Source organism: Manacus vitellinus, unplaced genomic scaffold (assembly GCF_001715985.3).
Source record: "Manacus vitellinus isolate BGI_N305 unplaced genomic scaffold, ASM171598v3 scaffold_20_pilon, whole genome shotgun sequence".
Classification (NCBI taxonomy): Eukaryota; Metazoa; Chordata; class Aves; order Passeriformes; family Pipridae; genus Manacus; species Manacus vitellinus.
The window spans coordinates 9,188,135-9,204,112 of record NW_021939471.1 but is presented as its reverse complement, the minus strand read 5'-3'; the positions used below and the strand labels follow the sequence as shown (position 1 = coordinate 9,204,112).

Genomic DNA, 15,978 nt, shown 5'->3' with positions numbered 1-15,978 from the left:
CATCCATTCTGGTGGCAGTTAGTTCTGTTGTTCAGTAATGTCTGAAAGACTTATGCCTTTCACAGTTAAAATATGCTGCATTTCTCACTTTTAAGCGTTCCTGTAAACCATGTACTACTGATGTTAAGAACAGAACAGAAACAGAAGGCAGCAAAGATTGCAAGGATCACAACCCACTTATGTAATCTGCAAGGCTGGATCCAAACACTGGGATGAAAGCCAGGAGAACAAATTCAGCACTGAGGTAAACACACCTCCAGTGAAATCAAGGGGAAAGTGGTAAGGTCAGCTCATTACAGCTGGGATTTTGTGGTTTTCACAACTGAGCGTTTTCATAATGCCATTCACGTACTTGCTCAGAAAAATCTACACCTCAGTAATGAGGGAGAATCCCATACAGGGGTTAGTCCATGAGATAAAAATGCAGATTAGCTTGAATTTTGCACTGAAAACTGGGTAACACAGATCTCTGCGCAGTCAGTAGTAGGTCAGCTGCTAAACCTGAGCCTTCTGACACTGCTGCAGCTCAGAGTTCTTGGTCAGTAAGATACAGAGCTGAATCTCATACCTATCTGATACCTTAAGATTTGTATCTTAATCAAACATTATTTTAGTTGCAATGAAATTTTAGAAAAATTTGTTCCTTGCAAAATGGCATGTTTCAGGGATGGTTTCTCAGTCTCACAGCGTGTTCATGTCTTACCTGGTCACTCTCCTGTGGCTTGAATCCACTCCCTAGAGTGAGTAAATTTTTCAAGAGACTTATTTGTGTGTCACCCAGGGACCAATGCCCAAACACATCCTCCCTATAGATGAGCTCACATCATCTGCTACCAAACAGGACCAATGCAATGGAACCACCCAAAGGAGAGTGTGATTCTCGAGCACTGGGGTGAACAGGGTGACAGAAAGTGCTTGGGCAGGGGGTTGGCGTAGTTGCCAAACAGCCACTCGAGCATTACCATGCATCATCTGATATTAGAGCAGGAGCTCACCTGGTACCAGTGGGTTGGGACACCAGAGTTTGCAGGTGTCACTGCAGAGGGCTGCTCTCTGTGCTCACTCCCCAGCTGTTATGGTTCTGCTACTTCTGCACCTCTGGCATGATTCAATCCTGGCCTGACTGATACCTGACCTCTCCCTGAAGCTGAGTGTGATGGGAAATCAAAACACCTGTGAAGTGCAACCTGGAACAACAGAAGGCACTGCTGGGTGCCTGGTACAGGTGAGTGTTAGCACTGCCCAGCCAGAATGGACATCAGGTTTCAGATGAGTTATGTTCTCACGGTTGGTGCCTCCCCCTAAACACTAGCTTTAAAAGCAGCCTCAACTGATATGCACGTGGTGGTGGCCTAAATGCAGTATTCCTGGATCTGGTCTCCTAAATTTAATGGAGCACCTGCACCCCAGTAGCAGAGGAGGTGTCCCCTTGAAGAGGGTGCCACTTGCTGGGCTGGGAAGGGGCCACTGAGAGCTCAGCTCTGCAGGTCAGGGGCAAGGCACTCACCTGCCAGTGTCATCTCATGCTTTTCTCCCCAAGTGTTCATTTATGGGCAGCAGCATTGCTTCAGCCTTCAAACATACTCCCTTGGGTTTGCATACAGCTGCTGTGTAACAGCAGCACAGCAAAAGAAGCCAAACCTGGTCTCTACATGCCTGCTCTGGCAAGAAGGCTGTGGGTAAGAGGAGCCACGGAAGCAACAGGAAATCTGACACTGAAAGCTTAACTGAACAATCAGAAAGAGATGGAATTAAACTGATTTGTTTTAAAAGTACAAAACTAATCCTATTGTCAAAGAAAGGCCTAGGCCAAAGCCCCCTTCTTAAAAGCGTGTAGGTTGCTGCACTAGGCTTTATTCTGTGCTATTTAATCAGTCTTTTTAGCATGTCCCTACTATGGCAACAGGACAAGCTGTTACAGCTGTCACTACTGTAAGCTGCAACCTCTTGTGAGGGCCAACCACTGCCACGTTCCCCACAGACCATGTCCTGGGCACTCACAAGCCCAAGCACCAGCACACTGCTTTCTGGCAGCTCCAGCCCAGGGGGAGCCCACTGTACAGACAAGCCTAATGCCTAATCAGAGACGAGCTTGGAGACAAGGAAACACCAGTGGGGAGGAAAAGGAAGAGGAGTGGCAAGAATTTAGAGCCACACTCCAAAAACTAGAGCCAGAGAGAGTGGGGAGAGCTCATTAATTCTTTTCAACCATTGCTCACCCAGCTCATAGGACAAAAAAAGCCACACCTGGCACATTAAAGCTCATATCATGTTCTGTTTTCAGACAAGGGTGCTGTCTCCCTTCCCTCAGACTTCAACTCTAGTTTCAGGCTGCAAATTCCCAGCCAGCTGTGTAAGTACTGTTTTAGTGACACCATGTGGCTTCTGAGGATACTGTTGTGTTTCAGAGCAGCAACTCTGAGGCCAAGTCCAGAGCCAAGCAAGGAACTTCGCTGAAAACATGCCAGAGATGTGCCAGGGATGAGCCACAAACCTTCGGGCCTCGTTCATCACAGTGGTGATGATAGATGTGTCATTTACAGATTACAGACAGCACCTCTGGACCACCGACCCTCTGCATCTTTTGCAGTTAGGAAGTATGATGGACGCAGAAGTGATAGAAAGCTCCAAAATGTCCATAGCCCGAAGCAGCTACTGGTGTTTGCTTTTGCCAGTGCCAAAGACAAGCATATGCTTAAAGCCTGAACCTGACCTGAGGTTTTGTGAGTTTAAGTTTAAAGCAAAAGTTCCACATGCACCAGAAAAAAAAAAAGTAGTAAAGCAATTCCTGCATTTAGAAGTGTAGCTGTCTTCTGTTAGCTCATTGTTTTCATCAGTTTCATTCTTCTACCACTAGAAAGAGAAGGAAGTCTGCTGCTGGTGCAAGCAGGATTACAGGCTGCAGCATTTTCGCATAGAATTTTATGGCATAAACACACAAACATGTTTTACAAGCTCAAGGTATGAAATCAGTTACTTAGAACAGCGTCTAACAACCACTATGCACTGAAAGCACACTGAAATCTAGACACTGCCCCAAGGTCCTGAGTAATACAAGAATAACTATTTCCCTTGCTACAAAGACTTTACAGCAGCACCCTCCTCTCCTAAATAACAACTCTCAGAGACAGAGGGGGCATAAACGAATGTAGAAAGTAGAAGATTATTTAGCAGTACTTTGAGAGTCAAGGACTGATTTGATATTTAAAGAACAGTTTGAATCTGCATGTTTCACTTTCATGTGCATGTGTATCTCCTCCAAGGAGCCTTTATCTATGTGGGGGAGACTTGCTAAGGACAACCCGTGAACCACAACCTGCAGGCGTAGCCCCCACGTCTGCAAGTCAGGTAAAAATACCACTGATTTCTAAGTTGGCTTACTTGGCAATCTGGATTCCCAGCCCCCTGATCCAGATCTTGTTCTTTGTTTCCCTATTCTTCAATTCAGCAGTGACAGTAATAGGACAACTTTATAGCAGTTGCCTTTGTTTCTTTTTGCCCCTTAAGTGGCTTCTTTTACCACCGCTTTTAAGATGCAAAGGCCTGAAGAGTTAAAGCATTTAGAGCTGGAGGATTAGCTTCTATTTCATCCACTTTTCAGAGTTAAAGAAGTGATAAGAGGAAAAAAACCCACTGTAACACACGTTTCCCACAGGAACTAAGTGTGGTTTGATTTTAAACAACAGATAATAATAATTTGATAATAATTTTGATGCCTGGAGATTTCTGCAGCTTAAATCAGTTTCAAAAATTACATTTGATAAAAAGTCAGTGGAAGACCCTACACAACTGTATTCCAAAATGAAGCAGAGGTTAAATATGCAGAACAGAAGTGCAGCCCTTGCTGTGTCAGACCAAGTTATCAGACAAGACCATCAGAACAAGAAGCCAGTGAAATAACACAACTGCAACTTTATGCTTAGGAATGAGTGTATTGAGTAGAAACAAAGGGGAGAACTGAACAGCAGCAGTGGTTTATTAACAAGGCGTAGAGTCAAAAGTCATCCTTGTGACTACTCCTCTGTGCTTTGTAGATATGAACATCCTTACTGGAATCATAGTGGACCTCATATACGGAGAAACGGTCTCTCAGCATCTTCAAGAACTTGTGATCCCGTTCATAGCGGATACGACAGGCAAGAAGAATCACAGTTTGCTCGGAGCACAGGTGCTCCAGCGTCTGAAGCAGCTCTGCAAAAGTTTCTTCCAGATAAACGATGTCTGCACCCAGGACGAAGTCAAATGCTCCTGGAGGGAAGTTATCCAGGTCTTTTCCCCAAGTCAGCTCCTTCACCACAGCTCTCGGACGTAGTTCAGAGGGTAAATTAGCCTGTACGTTTGACTCCAGGAATTCCAGTGCTGCCTCCCTGTCTGTCATAGTAACACGAGCACCTAAGTAGTACAGGAGTACATGGCTCAAACAGTCAGAGTCCATAAATACAGCAATGCGGAATACAATGCTTTAAGTCGAGCAGGCTCCTTGTTAAACATTAACAATTTCCCTGAACTGCCTGATTAAAAACAAACAAACAAAAGAACAAAACACGCAAAACCCCCACTATCTACCTACATCCTACCCTTCATCAGTCACTTAGGAATATACAGTGCAGATTAAGTTGGGTAGGGAACAGAAAGTGTTTTCTAGTGCTTTTTCTTAGTGCATGAAAGTCACGGAGTTACCTTCTGTCTTTCCATAGGCAACAAAAGAATGAATTAGAGGGGTTGTTACCATTAACCTGCTTCAATCCCGTATTTTTCAGTAGGAGACAGGCAGCTAGAGAGCCTCTTTCACAGGTCAGACAAAGTTATGCCTCTGTGATTTTGCATGGCATGACTGTATTTTGTCAAAAGCTCTGTTTCTATTATTTCAGTAGGCACCTCACACAGCCACTAGAGTTTTGAATTACAAAGTTAACCTGGGACAGGTAGCACAAATTTAACATAATACCCAGTCCCTGCTTCAGCCACAGACAGATCACCGGCAAATCATTTCTGCAGACCTTGGCTTGCCTGTCTGCAAGACAGGCTAACACAGCTTACGCAAGCTCAGAGCCGTTTCTGTCTGTAGCTTTATCTGCATACGAGGACATGTGGAAGACGGGAAGCTCAGCGCTTGTTCCCCGGGGGAGAATAGCTGCAGAGCTGACTGCTGCTGAGCTTCCTGCCATGGTAACAGGCGTCAGCCTTAACAGGGTCCCGCCATAAAGTAAACTGCAGTGGCACCATCACTACAACAAATATCGCAGCAGGCTCTCAAGTCTAACGAGAAAGGAAGATGACTCAGAGAGGAACCATCACAGTTCACATATGCAGCTTTGGTGCTCACACTATACCAGATGTAAAAGCACTAGTTTTACTACAGTTGTAAAGTGTTTTAAATGAGCAAACAAAAAAGCCCTTACCTAATAATGTGGCCACTATTCCCAACAATCCAGTCCCAGCTCCCAGCTCAATCACAGACCGATCCCTGAGATCAATGCCTTCCATCTCCAGATAAGCACACAGGACAACAGCCTAAGCCAAGAGACAAAGACAATTTAGCACAGGGCTCATTTCAGTCATACCAAACACAGGGTTTCTGGCTTAACCCAAGAGAAGGTTATGGGAAGAGTCAGGCACTTCAGGTCTGCAGCAAGATTTCCTTCAACCCTTCTCTGCCTCCTGTGTGCACATGTGGTCTTTTTATGAGTTTTACGGAAGGCTCTTGCTGGTAGAAATAAAAAAGAACCATAGAGGTTACAACTCAGATGTGGTAATTGCTTCATGAATCCCCAAACATAACAGGAGGTAGAAGGAGTTGCATTTGGAAAGGAAAAGCTGAAGTGGTGTCAAACACTAGTGAATGAACACAGCAAAAGACAAGAATAAGGCTTCATAATCTCTTACATAGTATTTCAAAAGGTTTCTCCACAACACTGGCATGCCATCAGGAAGGACAATAGGGAATGTAAAGAAATAACTCTTCTATCTGGTTGTATCTAATGTGTTATATTTTATATCACTCTTGACAAGGAGCTCTCTCCAGAGCAAGTTCTGTCAAAACTGAAGTCCGGAAAGACCAACAGCCCTGTACACCAATTCATTTGAGGAGTTTGCTAAAACTTGTTCTTTTAAACTAGAGGTAAAAGAGCAATTTGTGTGTGGACCTGAGACCTGGCTGATGGGAAGCCCTTGGATTTCTACAGTGGTGCTGTGAGCGACTGCCCTGCAGCTTTGGGCCTGCCACAAACCCCTCTGTTTTGACTGTTCCTATCCCCAAGATAAAGTCTATCAGCAGTCCTTCTGGAGGCTACAAGCAGCGATCCATGCTGTGCTCTGAAGGGTGCCAAGCAAACATCACCAGCCATTGTTAAGAAATGGGTGAGAGTTCTGTGAGTTATCCGAGATATTTCCTGTATTTGGCAGTGGCCGTGCAAGATTTAGGTGGCCCATTTCCCTTGAAGTCCTTCAGGATCTCTTATGAGGGAAGGAAAAAAAAAAAAGGTAAAGCAGAGTTTAATATTTTCTTTCCGGAGGAAGGAAAAAAAAAAAAGAAAAGAAAAGAGAAAAGAAAAAGGAAAAAAGCCTTCCCTTTACATTTTAACGTTAAATAATTTTATAAGGTGATCCTGAAAGCTCGGCAGGAAAGCTCCGCTCGGCGAGAACACCTACCGCGTCCCAGACCACGGCCGCCACCCCCAGCCGCCGCCAGTCCTGCTGCAGGCGGATGGTGCGGCTGGCGAAGTGGAAGGTGGCCGAAGGGCTGTGCAGCTGCGCGCCCCAGCCGGCTCCCTCCTCGTAGGGCACAGGGCCATCCGCCGCGGCGATTGCGGCCCGGCTGGCCGCGGCCTCGGCCTGCCCGAGCCCCGCGCTCCCCGAGCCGCGGGCAGGGGGTGACCCGGGGCGCACCGGCAGAGCCCGGCCCTCTCTGGGCCCGGCCCGCTCCTCCGCGCGCAGCCCCGGCGCTGCCGCAGAGCGCCCGGCCGGCCCAGCGCGCAGCCCGGCGGCGCGGCTCCTCGCACCGCCGGACGGAACGGCGGCGCGAGCCGGCCGGGGGGGGCGATCACAGCCCGGGCCAGCGGGCCGCGCTGGGCTGGGCAGGAGGGTCTCGGGCTCTGCCCCTCAGCCGCGACGGGAGCGGGCCGGGGACAGGACGGAAGGCGACCTGGCTGGTGCGGGGCTGTGCCCGTGGCCGGCGCTGGGGAGAAGCCGCGCGGTGCCTCCTGCGGGAGGCTGGGCCCGGAGGGGCTCCCGCGGACCTACTGCCACGCCACAAGGTACGGGGGGAAAAGGTCCCACGCCCTGTGGGACATTGCCAATGTCCCCGCAGCCTCCCTGCGGTGCCAGCCTCTGGCTTTTGTTTCGGGAGTCTTTGGAAGGCAGTGCAAAGGAAGGCGTTTGTCCAGCCCACCGGCCTCGTCCTCCACTGCTGGCACGGAGAGCATTATCTGTGCGAGTGCTCATCACCAGCCTGGAAGCGGTCCCTGGGACTGGGTAACCATGGCAAAAACAGAGCAGTTCTTCTGCATCTCAGTGGAGCACTGACCAAGGCAGCACAGGCAAAGCTGCTCTGGGCTGGCGGTGAGGTGGTAATGCTCCTGTGGCGCTGTTTGTGCATGGGCTTCTCTTCACCTTTGGCTCCATTTAATCTCTTGTTTGGCAAAACAACACAGTGCTCCTCTCCTTTGTTACTTGAACTAGCTCCAAAGACTGCTAAAGGCCATGGGAGAGCCAGGGAAGTGTCCTGGCAGCCCTTGCGCTCTGGCTGCCCGGAGGCCGTGCTGCAGGTACTCCACAGAAAGGCTCGGTGCCTCTAGCTGTGCTCCTCAGCCCCTGGGAGCAGGGCAGGGGGCAGCACACCTTCTCTGCACCCATCTCCAGAGGCTCTGTGGCACCGTGGTATATCCCAGTGACACCACCGATGGGGCAAGGCCAGCCCTTCGAAGCTGGGGAGCCTAACAAGCTCCAGAAAACATCCCCACTCTTTCCCACGGGGAGCAGCAAATCTGACTGGCAGACAAAAGCAAATGTGGTTGCATCTAAATACTGGCAATTTCAACAGAGTGGGACAGGATTCATGAAAATCTTTTTCGAGAATCATTACAGGCTGCACAGGGGTAACAGGAAATAAAGCTTGTCTTTAGGGTTCTGCTACTGTAGGAGAATGGGAACCAAAATTTCACTTGCCCCAAACCAGTTCATACTTGAATTATGGCAACTCAGACTTCTCCTCATAAACATGCCAGAACGAGTGTGATGATTCAGCTTACTGTGGTTTTATGTCCTAAAGTACTGGTCCCTTGCCACTACTGCTTTTGAGTTTGAAATTGCTTGTGCTATTATCTCGATTATTTTTTTAATTATTTATATAGGCAGTGTGGGAAAAGCAATGAGAGTGATTACACTTGAAATGAGAACTCTGTTTGAATGAGCTTTTGAGTCACACTGTGCCTAAACTACACCATCAGGCAAATAGAGGAAAACTCCCAAATGGCACAAAGCTTTGGCCTCTACCTCCAGAACCACGTCAGCCCTGGGATCTCCAACCAAAATGTGGAGGAGTGTGGCAGGGCTCCAGTGCTCCCAACTGCCTCCTTTCTGCTTCAGAAGATTCGTTTTCTTCCCCTGCAGTCATAGGACCAAGGGTCTGGCTGAAGAGCAACTGGAGTGAAAAAAATGCTGTATGTGAAAATTTATACATTTGTTCTCAAAGATGACAATGCAGCAAGTGCTTTTATCCCAATAATCTGGGTTTGTTAGGATGCCCTGAATGTCTTTGGAGCCCAGCAGATTCTCTACTGATCCTGCCCTGCTTCCAGAAGTATTACCCTTCTTCCCTGATAAAGTTGCTTTGGCACTGACTTCCACGAACCTTAGACCGGAGATCAGAAATTACTTTCCAGATCATAACTGGATAGTGAAGCTTTAAAAGAGAACCAAGTCCACTAGAATTTCAGTCTGGGCCCTGATTCCCCATATTCATTCTAAGCCTACATCTACCTGCTCTTCCCTTTTCCTATATCCATTTTCTAAGAAGATGCAGCAGCTGGGTATTACAGTGGCAGAGAAAGACACTTGGTTTCTTCTACCTTTCCTGACAATAGAAGGATAAGAAAAACTCAACAACACAGAATTATGGCTAAAACAGATGCCCAGAACTGAAATGCTTTTTCTCCCAGCAGGGCTAAAGCTCAGCACAACAGTAAAATTGCAAGAGCATAGCCTGGTTCAGCTTTTAAGCACTGCAGAGGGCTATAAGGATACCTAAGCTGCACATAATCTTGCCAAGTAGGAAACAGCTGACTTTAAGGTAAGCAAGAATGAGTTAAAGTTTAAAGAAACACTGATTCAAGTCCATTCTTACCTAATTCAACTACTTGATAGAGCAGGCATAACATAGCCAACTGTAAGTAAATCCTGCCACCTCGGATTCGAGTAAGCTGCCCAGGGTAATTAAGACAAAGTGTTTAAGAGCGATGGTCCTTGTAATACTTAGAAGATCAAAGAATCAAGTAGATAAGATAGAAATGAGTACAAATTATTTTGAATCTTTACTAATATAACTCCCTTTCTGAAATCTTCTCTTTGCTGCTTGATATGTAAAATCCTCTCTTAGAAATGAACGTGACAGTTCTTGTGATAGTTCTGCAGACGCTGGATGTAGCGCATGGCTGCGCATGGATTTTGGAGACATCCATGGTGGGAAAATACTGCATCTCTCATGCAGTCTCCGGTTACCAAGGCAAACGCAGGTATAAATAGAAACAATCTGGGGTTTTTTTTTAAACTCTATCTAGAAACCTGTGTTGTTGATAACCCTCTAACAGCAACGCCTTATTCCAAATGGTTCTGTTCCATATTTGTGTGGAAACTTCTGGTCATACACATTTAATCCTTTCCTCCCTAAATAAATGGCAGCTGCTTCTGGTTGTCATTCCACTCAGATATAAAAATTTTCTTTGAAGTAAAGTTTGTACAAATATCTGTTTTGCTAAAAGCTTTCATCAACCAAATGAACAAGAGCTAACACAAAGCTTGGAGGAAAACCCAGAAAAGAAAGAGGTCTTTCTCCCTAAGTATCACCATTAAGTGGCCGTTCAAATGACTAGCACTGAAATGATTTAACAGTTTTTACATTTTCATCTTCACCAGTAGCTTCCAGATTCTCCACACCCATGAGATAGATGGGGTGGTGAATAACTTGCTGTTAAATACAAGGGGAATAAGCAGAGATTAATTTGGCTGATGACAGCTTGCAGTTGCAGAATAAAGACAGCTTTATTTTTATTTATCCAAATCCAACTGATTTGGATCATCTTTGAAACGAATGGGGTGAATTAAAAATAAAAATTTAAGTTTCTGCAGAAACTGATGGGTTATCAGTAGACCTTACAACTTGCTGCTTCATCAAGATCCTTGCAATAAATGTTAAATATTGAAATAAATGTATGATTTGTGTCATCTCTGTTACACACAGAGTTACATTAAACAATGGAAGTAATGATCAAAAGTATAAAGATGTATAATTTCATAAGTGCTTGAGCTGAAATACAGGAAGTTTCTGCAACCTCTGAAGAGGGAATTATTCCCATCAGTAACATTACATTCACTCCTTCAACCTTGCATAAAGTGTCGTATATAATCATCACGTTTATTAAAATGTCTTCTTACAGAAAGATCACTTAGCTTTTAGTGGAATTATGTGACTGAGCTCTCAAAGGCCTTGCAGGTCTGAAAACTGACATTATTCTGTATTTTTAGTTAAGGCACAAAAAGCAAAATGAGTAAGTTGTTCTTCACAAGCAACCACTGCATTCTCAGCTGCACTTCATTTGCTAGAAACCTCCTCCACTTATCACTGCGCTTTCAGATGTCCACAGACCTACAGCCTTACCAACATCTCCAGCTGCTGGACTTCCAGGCCTTGGGATGCCATATGTTGGGTCTTGTGACAGAAGAGTTCATAATCCACTGGAGCAAGGCTGACCCGTGAGCAGACATGGGTGCACACAGGGAAGGGCTGCTCCAGCAGACATGGGTGCACACAGGGAAGGGCTGCTCCAGCAGACATGGATGCACACCTGGAAGGGCTGCTCCAGCAGTGCTCCCGTGAGCACAGGGCTGTGGTAGGGAAGCAGCTAGGCAGGGCTGTGATTGCCCTTCTTTCCCAGCAGCTTCTGTACCCATCTCAGCTGGCTGATGGTTGCAGGCCAGAGTAACATGCGTCTGGTGTGTGGGATACTGGAAAAATGCTGCAACACCTCCCTTTTATGGGGTCTGCATATGGATCTAGAGGCTTAACATTAGGTGGCCAAGTTTATGATGTGTTGTATAGGTGCAGTGTTAGGTAACTGGAGAGGAAATTACAGTGCAAGTAATGCACTGTATTAATTTAGGACTAGTTAACAGCAACTAATTAAAAACAATTATAAGGACAAGCAGACATGAGCTATAGCATTTATATAGATGCAAAGACATCTGCCTCAGTGCAGAGGTTACCCTTTTAAAAGCAGGAAGAATCCAAGTTTATGAAAGACGGGGTGGGGAGTGTTAGCGTTATTTGTAATGGTATTGTCAGTGTTTCTTGTCTCAAGTTCTTAGAAAGAAAATCCTTCAGACAATGGAGGAGATGGAAGAGTCAACTCTAAGCAATTCCAGGTACCTTAAAGCTAACAGGAAGGGCCCCTCAGCGCTGCTTTCCGGCCTTTGGTGGCCCAGGGTTGGAATTAAACGTGCAGAAGTTTACCCTAAACAAACTTGCTGCAGGGCTTACACATGCACAGTTAGACTTTTCTGAATAAAGTCACCATTCATGTTAATGTTTGTGTTAAAATACTGACAAGCATTTTCCTTTTCCTCGAAGGAAATTTGAATCCATGACCTGCAGTAACAGGTATTTCTAATGCTTGATACATCAAAATGGTTCTGCCAGCCCTCTGCCTAACAGTGCACAAAGTACAGCTTTGCAGGCCTCCATCCTTCTTGGTCCCAGCACATTTCAGATTCTCTTCCCAGGCACTAAGTCTCCATGAACTCTACTTTAGTCTTTGATAACTTTATTTTACCTTAAGACAAAATGAAGGCAGGAGCAGAAAAGAAAAGCTAAAGTAGAGAAACATTAACTCCCACATGCTTGTGCTGTTGGTATCCCTGCAGTGATCCAGATGCTGTCATGCCAGCCAAGCAGCCTCTGCATTGCCTGCAATGACATCTTAGATTGCCGCAGAGGCAAAAGGACGGATTTAATCAATGACAGCAGCACTGCAGTCTGTCCTTACACTATGAAACACAGGCTCCCAGCCCTGGTTTGCATGTATTCACTGCTAGCCAAGAGATTTAAAAGTGTGAAAATTTAGGGCTACTAAAAATCCACCTTGTGTGTTCTGAACAACCTCCCTGGTTACTGTTTTTCCCCCAAACACTGGAATATTCTATTTCCCTAACTACAGTTTTGCTCCAGGCTTTTTCATTTAAATGGCTGTAGTCTTATGTTACTTGTCAGCTTCAGGAGACAATCACACGTGCAAAATTTTTGTCCTGTCAGCTGGTAGTGGTTTTCAAAACAGGATGCCTATTTTTCCCCCCATTATTTGCAACAGTGAGACACAGAAGTCTGAGCTTTTGTTTTCAGTTGGTTATGCAGGTTCAACCTGGTGAATCATTCTTCCTGCAGCTACATTTCCAGGAAAAGACAAAGGCCTGGCTCTTCTCCAAGATATCCAAGTCAGATCAGAAAGCACTCCTTCTCCCACAGCTGGGACACTTTCTAAGAAGGGAGAAATTGATAAAACATATCCCAGAGCTGGTGTCATCACCCTGCAGACAGGCAAGGAGGTGCATGGCCTTGGAAAGGCATGTGCAGTACTAAGTCAGGGTGAAGATAATAGCAGAGTTTACTGGATTTAAGATTCTTGGCCCTGTGAAGCACAAGCATGTGCAAGGAGCCATTCACCATTTCTGGGACTGATGGTTACTGTGAAGCTGGATGGTTTCCGGAAAATCCTACAATTTAATTTCAAGCACTTTAGACTCTCATCTTGTTGCAGTTGGTGTGGACAAGAACATAGCCTTGGAGTTGGGAATTTTTCAAGAGCTGTTATTCAGATAGAAGCTGGTAACTATGGTTTCAGACGTCTCCTCTCAGGGATACTGCTGCTCGCAGATGAAGGGAGGCCTGGTTTTTCATGATGAGGCAAAGGGCTATGGGCTTGTGTGGTTGTGAATGCAAGCACTGAGCTTTCAGAGAGGGAGTTAAATAAAAACATGCACAAATCTGCCTACACGTAACCATTGCAGGAAATGTGAAGACTTGCCTGAGAAGTGGAGTTCCTTTGAATGCATGCAGACACTGGCTCACATGTACTGGGCAAATGGGCCACGTGAAGAGACAGAATTACCTTACCTTTAAGCCCACAAGCCAAAACACAGCTGGTAGCACTAATATTAGTCCTGTCAAGCCTGGAAGTCTTCATTTGTTATGCATCCTGCAAATAATTATACATATAGTTAAGCTTACAGCTCAGAAGCTGCATTCAGTAGTTGGCAGGGCATGTTCCTCGCTAGTATTGCTCCTCTGACTTCATTAGACATGAGGAATGAATCTTTTTAATCTCTGCATATTGGGAATATAGGTTGCTACTCCTTTGGTCATCACTGAAATTTGAGTTAGGGTTTGTTCCAGGATCCTGCCTGGCCTTAAAGGCTGTGTAGATTTCTCCTGGAGATTACAGCAACTTCCCCAGAGGGCTTGAATTAGAATTTGCTTCCCACATTTTGGAAAGTTGCTTTCCCTTTTGTGAAAATTAAAGCACCTGTGAGCGAGGGGGGGTTGCTGCCCACTGGCTGCCCTACTCAGAGAGAAGGGGTGGTAACTGAGGGTCCCATGGCACAGACCTTTCTTCCTTGAGCGGAATGAAAAGGGCTTGGATCCCAACAGTCCGTAGTAAGCTATTTTCAGCTCATGCATTCATTATTGCCAAGATCCACCACCCAAAATGCCTACTTAAGTAAAATGTGGAACTAGGTACGTGCTGCCCATTGTACATCAAAGTAATTGATTTTTTTAATAATGGAAACTGTCCAATGATTCACTGGGGTAAATCAAGCAAACCAGTAGAAAGATGAGACAGAAAATAGGAAGAGAACCAGGACCAGTAATAAATCATGATAGATGGTATTCAGTATATTGCTGTAGCAGTAAGTCAATAGAATGCCAAGCTGCATAAATAAAAGAGAATGTGTTTCATCTCTGCAGGGTGTTGCTTAGGCTACACCTATTAACAGGATCACCTGGTTCTGCAGACAGTACACACAGCAACAGGTTTTGCCATATTATCCTGATAAATCAGATCTGTATTAAGATGTTAAGAGTTACTTTGCCAAAATGAAGGGGGAAATGAATATTCTTCATTAAGGCAGCTAAAGAAAAACATGCACAGATATGAAAAATTACTCTTTAATGGTGTACTGAGGTATGTGGAAGCGTAAGCTTAACTTCTTCTGGAATGACGTGGAGGTGGAAGAGTTTGCTGTTTCTGTGATTTCCAGGGATTAAAGTCAGCTTCCTCTTGCTTAAGACCTACAAGAATAAGGCTACACGGGGAAACAGACTACTGATTTCTTTCCTCCCTCTGCTCGTTTTTATAAATCTTGATACTCCACAAACAGTGCTAGCGCAGGGCAAGAGCGACCTTCATCTCTTCCCCTTTGCAGCATTACACAACAAGAACAAGTATGAGACCCATGGGAAACTTCAGCCTCTGGGAGGCAGAGGAACCGCAACCTTCACACTCAAACAGCAGTGAGACACGTCACAAACTCCAGCCCCTCCAAGTTCCCAGCACTTTTTATCTATCGGCACAAGTATGTGGGTTTTGGCTGTTGCCCTCGATGGCTGGGCCCTCGTGCTTATCTGCCTGGTGAGCCACTCTTGCTCTCTCTTCTTCACCCTTCAACAAGGATTTTCCACTGCCTAAAACCGCAGCTTAGGCAAAGGACTCCCTTGAGGCTGCTGCAAAGCCGAGAGTTAGCAGAGGTCCCAGCTTGCTGCTGGGATCCCACTGGGCACTTGCTGTGGCTGAACCTCCCTCCACTGAATCTGGGCAGCCCCACTGCACTTGCTGGCATGGCTGCAAGGAACAGGACAGACGTGGTTTTAGGCATGGACACTCAGCATGGCAGCTGTCTGGCTGAGGTGTGCAGGTTTGCTTGTGACTCCCACCACTGCTCTGGATGGAGCAGCTCGCCTCTGCTGGCACTGAGTCACTGGAAGGGGCCCAGCAGTGCAGCAGGAGTGCAGCTTTCTCAGCCACTGCTGCTCTTTAAAATAGTCAGCCAGGTGCAAACAAGGGAGGGTATTGCTCTTCTGGTGTAAGAGTAAATTACGCCAGTTTTCATAGTGCATAGTGCAGATGCAAGCCAGTTCTTATTCTTGCTTGGGAATTAACTTCACTAAACCACACCAACCCTGTAGCTTCTTCTCTTTCCCTACCATCCTCACCAAAAATCAGTGGGTGCAATGCCAGAGGGAAGAAAACACCTACTTGTGAATGGCTATTTTGTGTGAAGCCTCTTTTTCCCTCCCTGACTCAGGTCAGTCTCCTGTTCCACCCAATGGTTAGCCCCTGGCCCTTCCCAGAACTGGGAGCAGGACAGGACTCACCATCCTACAGTTTTCCAAGCAGAGTGCAGAGGCTGTAGAAGGATATTGGGCTGAAGTGGTTCATAAAGTGCTGAAAGCAAATATTTTCCAAGGCCCTCCTGTAATCCACAGTGAGGTCAGATTTCTCTGAAGTAACAGGGCTTTGCAAACTGCCAGTAGCGTGTAGAGAGGCTTAGCTAACACAGTTCAGAGAACTTGCTGGCAAGTGAAAAGGTGTAATTCATCAGTTTGAGGGAATAATCCTCATATAAGACTATAAATCATTTGGTTCATCCCTTTATTGTGCCTGGGATTAAGTGGCACAGCATCTATGACTTCCTCTCTTCAAAGAAACTAGG

At 45.9% G+C, this 15,978-nt stretch overlaps 1 protein-coding gene and 1 long non-coding RNA gene across 3 annotated transcripts; one reads left to right on the top strand and one right to left on the bottom strand.

The window, feature by feature from the left end:
• Positions 1-3,912: 3,912 nt before the first annotated feature.
• On the bottom strand, positions 3,913-6,927 carry METTL21A (methyltransferase like 21A; the record flags this gene model as incomplete). Its single annotated transcript, XM_008931094.4, has 3 exons — positions 3,913-4,392; positions 5,403-5,514; positions 6,652-6,927. Coding segments are annotated over 3 exons (786 nt in total), but the record flags the coding sequence as incomplete, so codon positions are not given.
• Positions 6,928-7,196: 269 nt separating this feature from the next.
• On the top strand, positions 7,197-11,762 carry LOC108639477. 2 transcript variants are annotated; one of them, XR_003915765.1, is made up of 4 exons: positions 7,197-7,256; positions 9,162-9,289; positions 9,623-9,731; positions 10,741-11,762. It is a non-coding gene; the product is annotated as an uncharacterized LOC108639477 (long non-coding RNA). The 2 variants fall into 2 exon arrangements; XR_003915764.1 differs by lacking the exon at positions 7,197-7,256 and having other exon boundaries at positions 7,301-9,289.
• Positions 11,763-15,978: the final 4,216 nt, after the last annotated feature.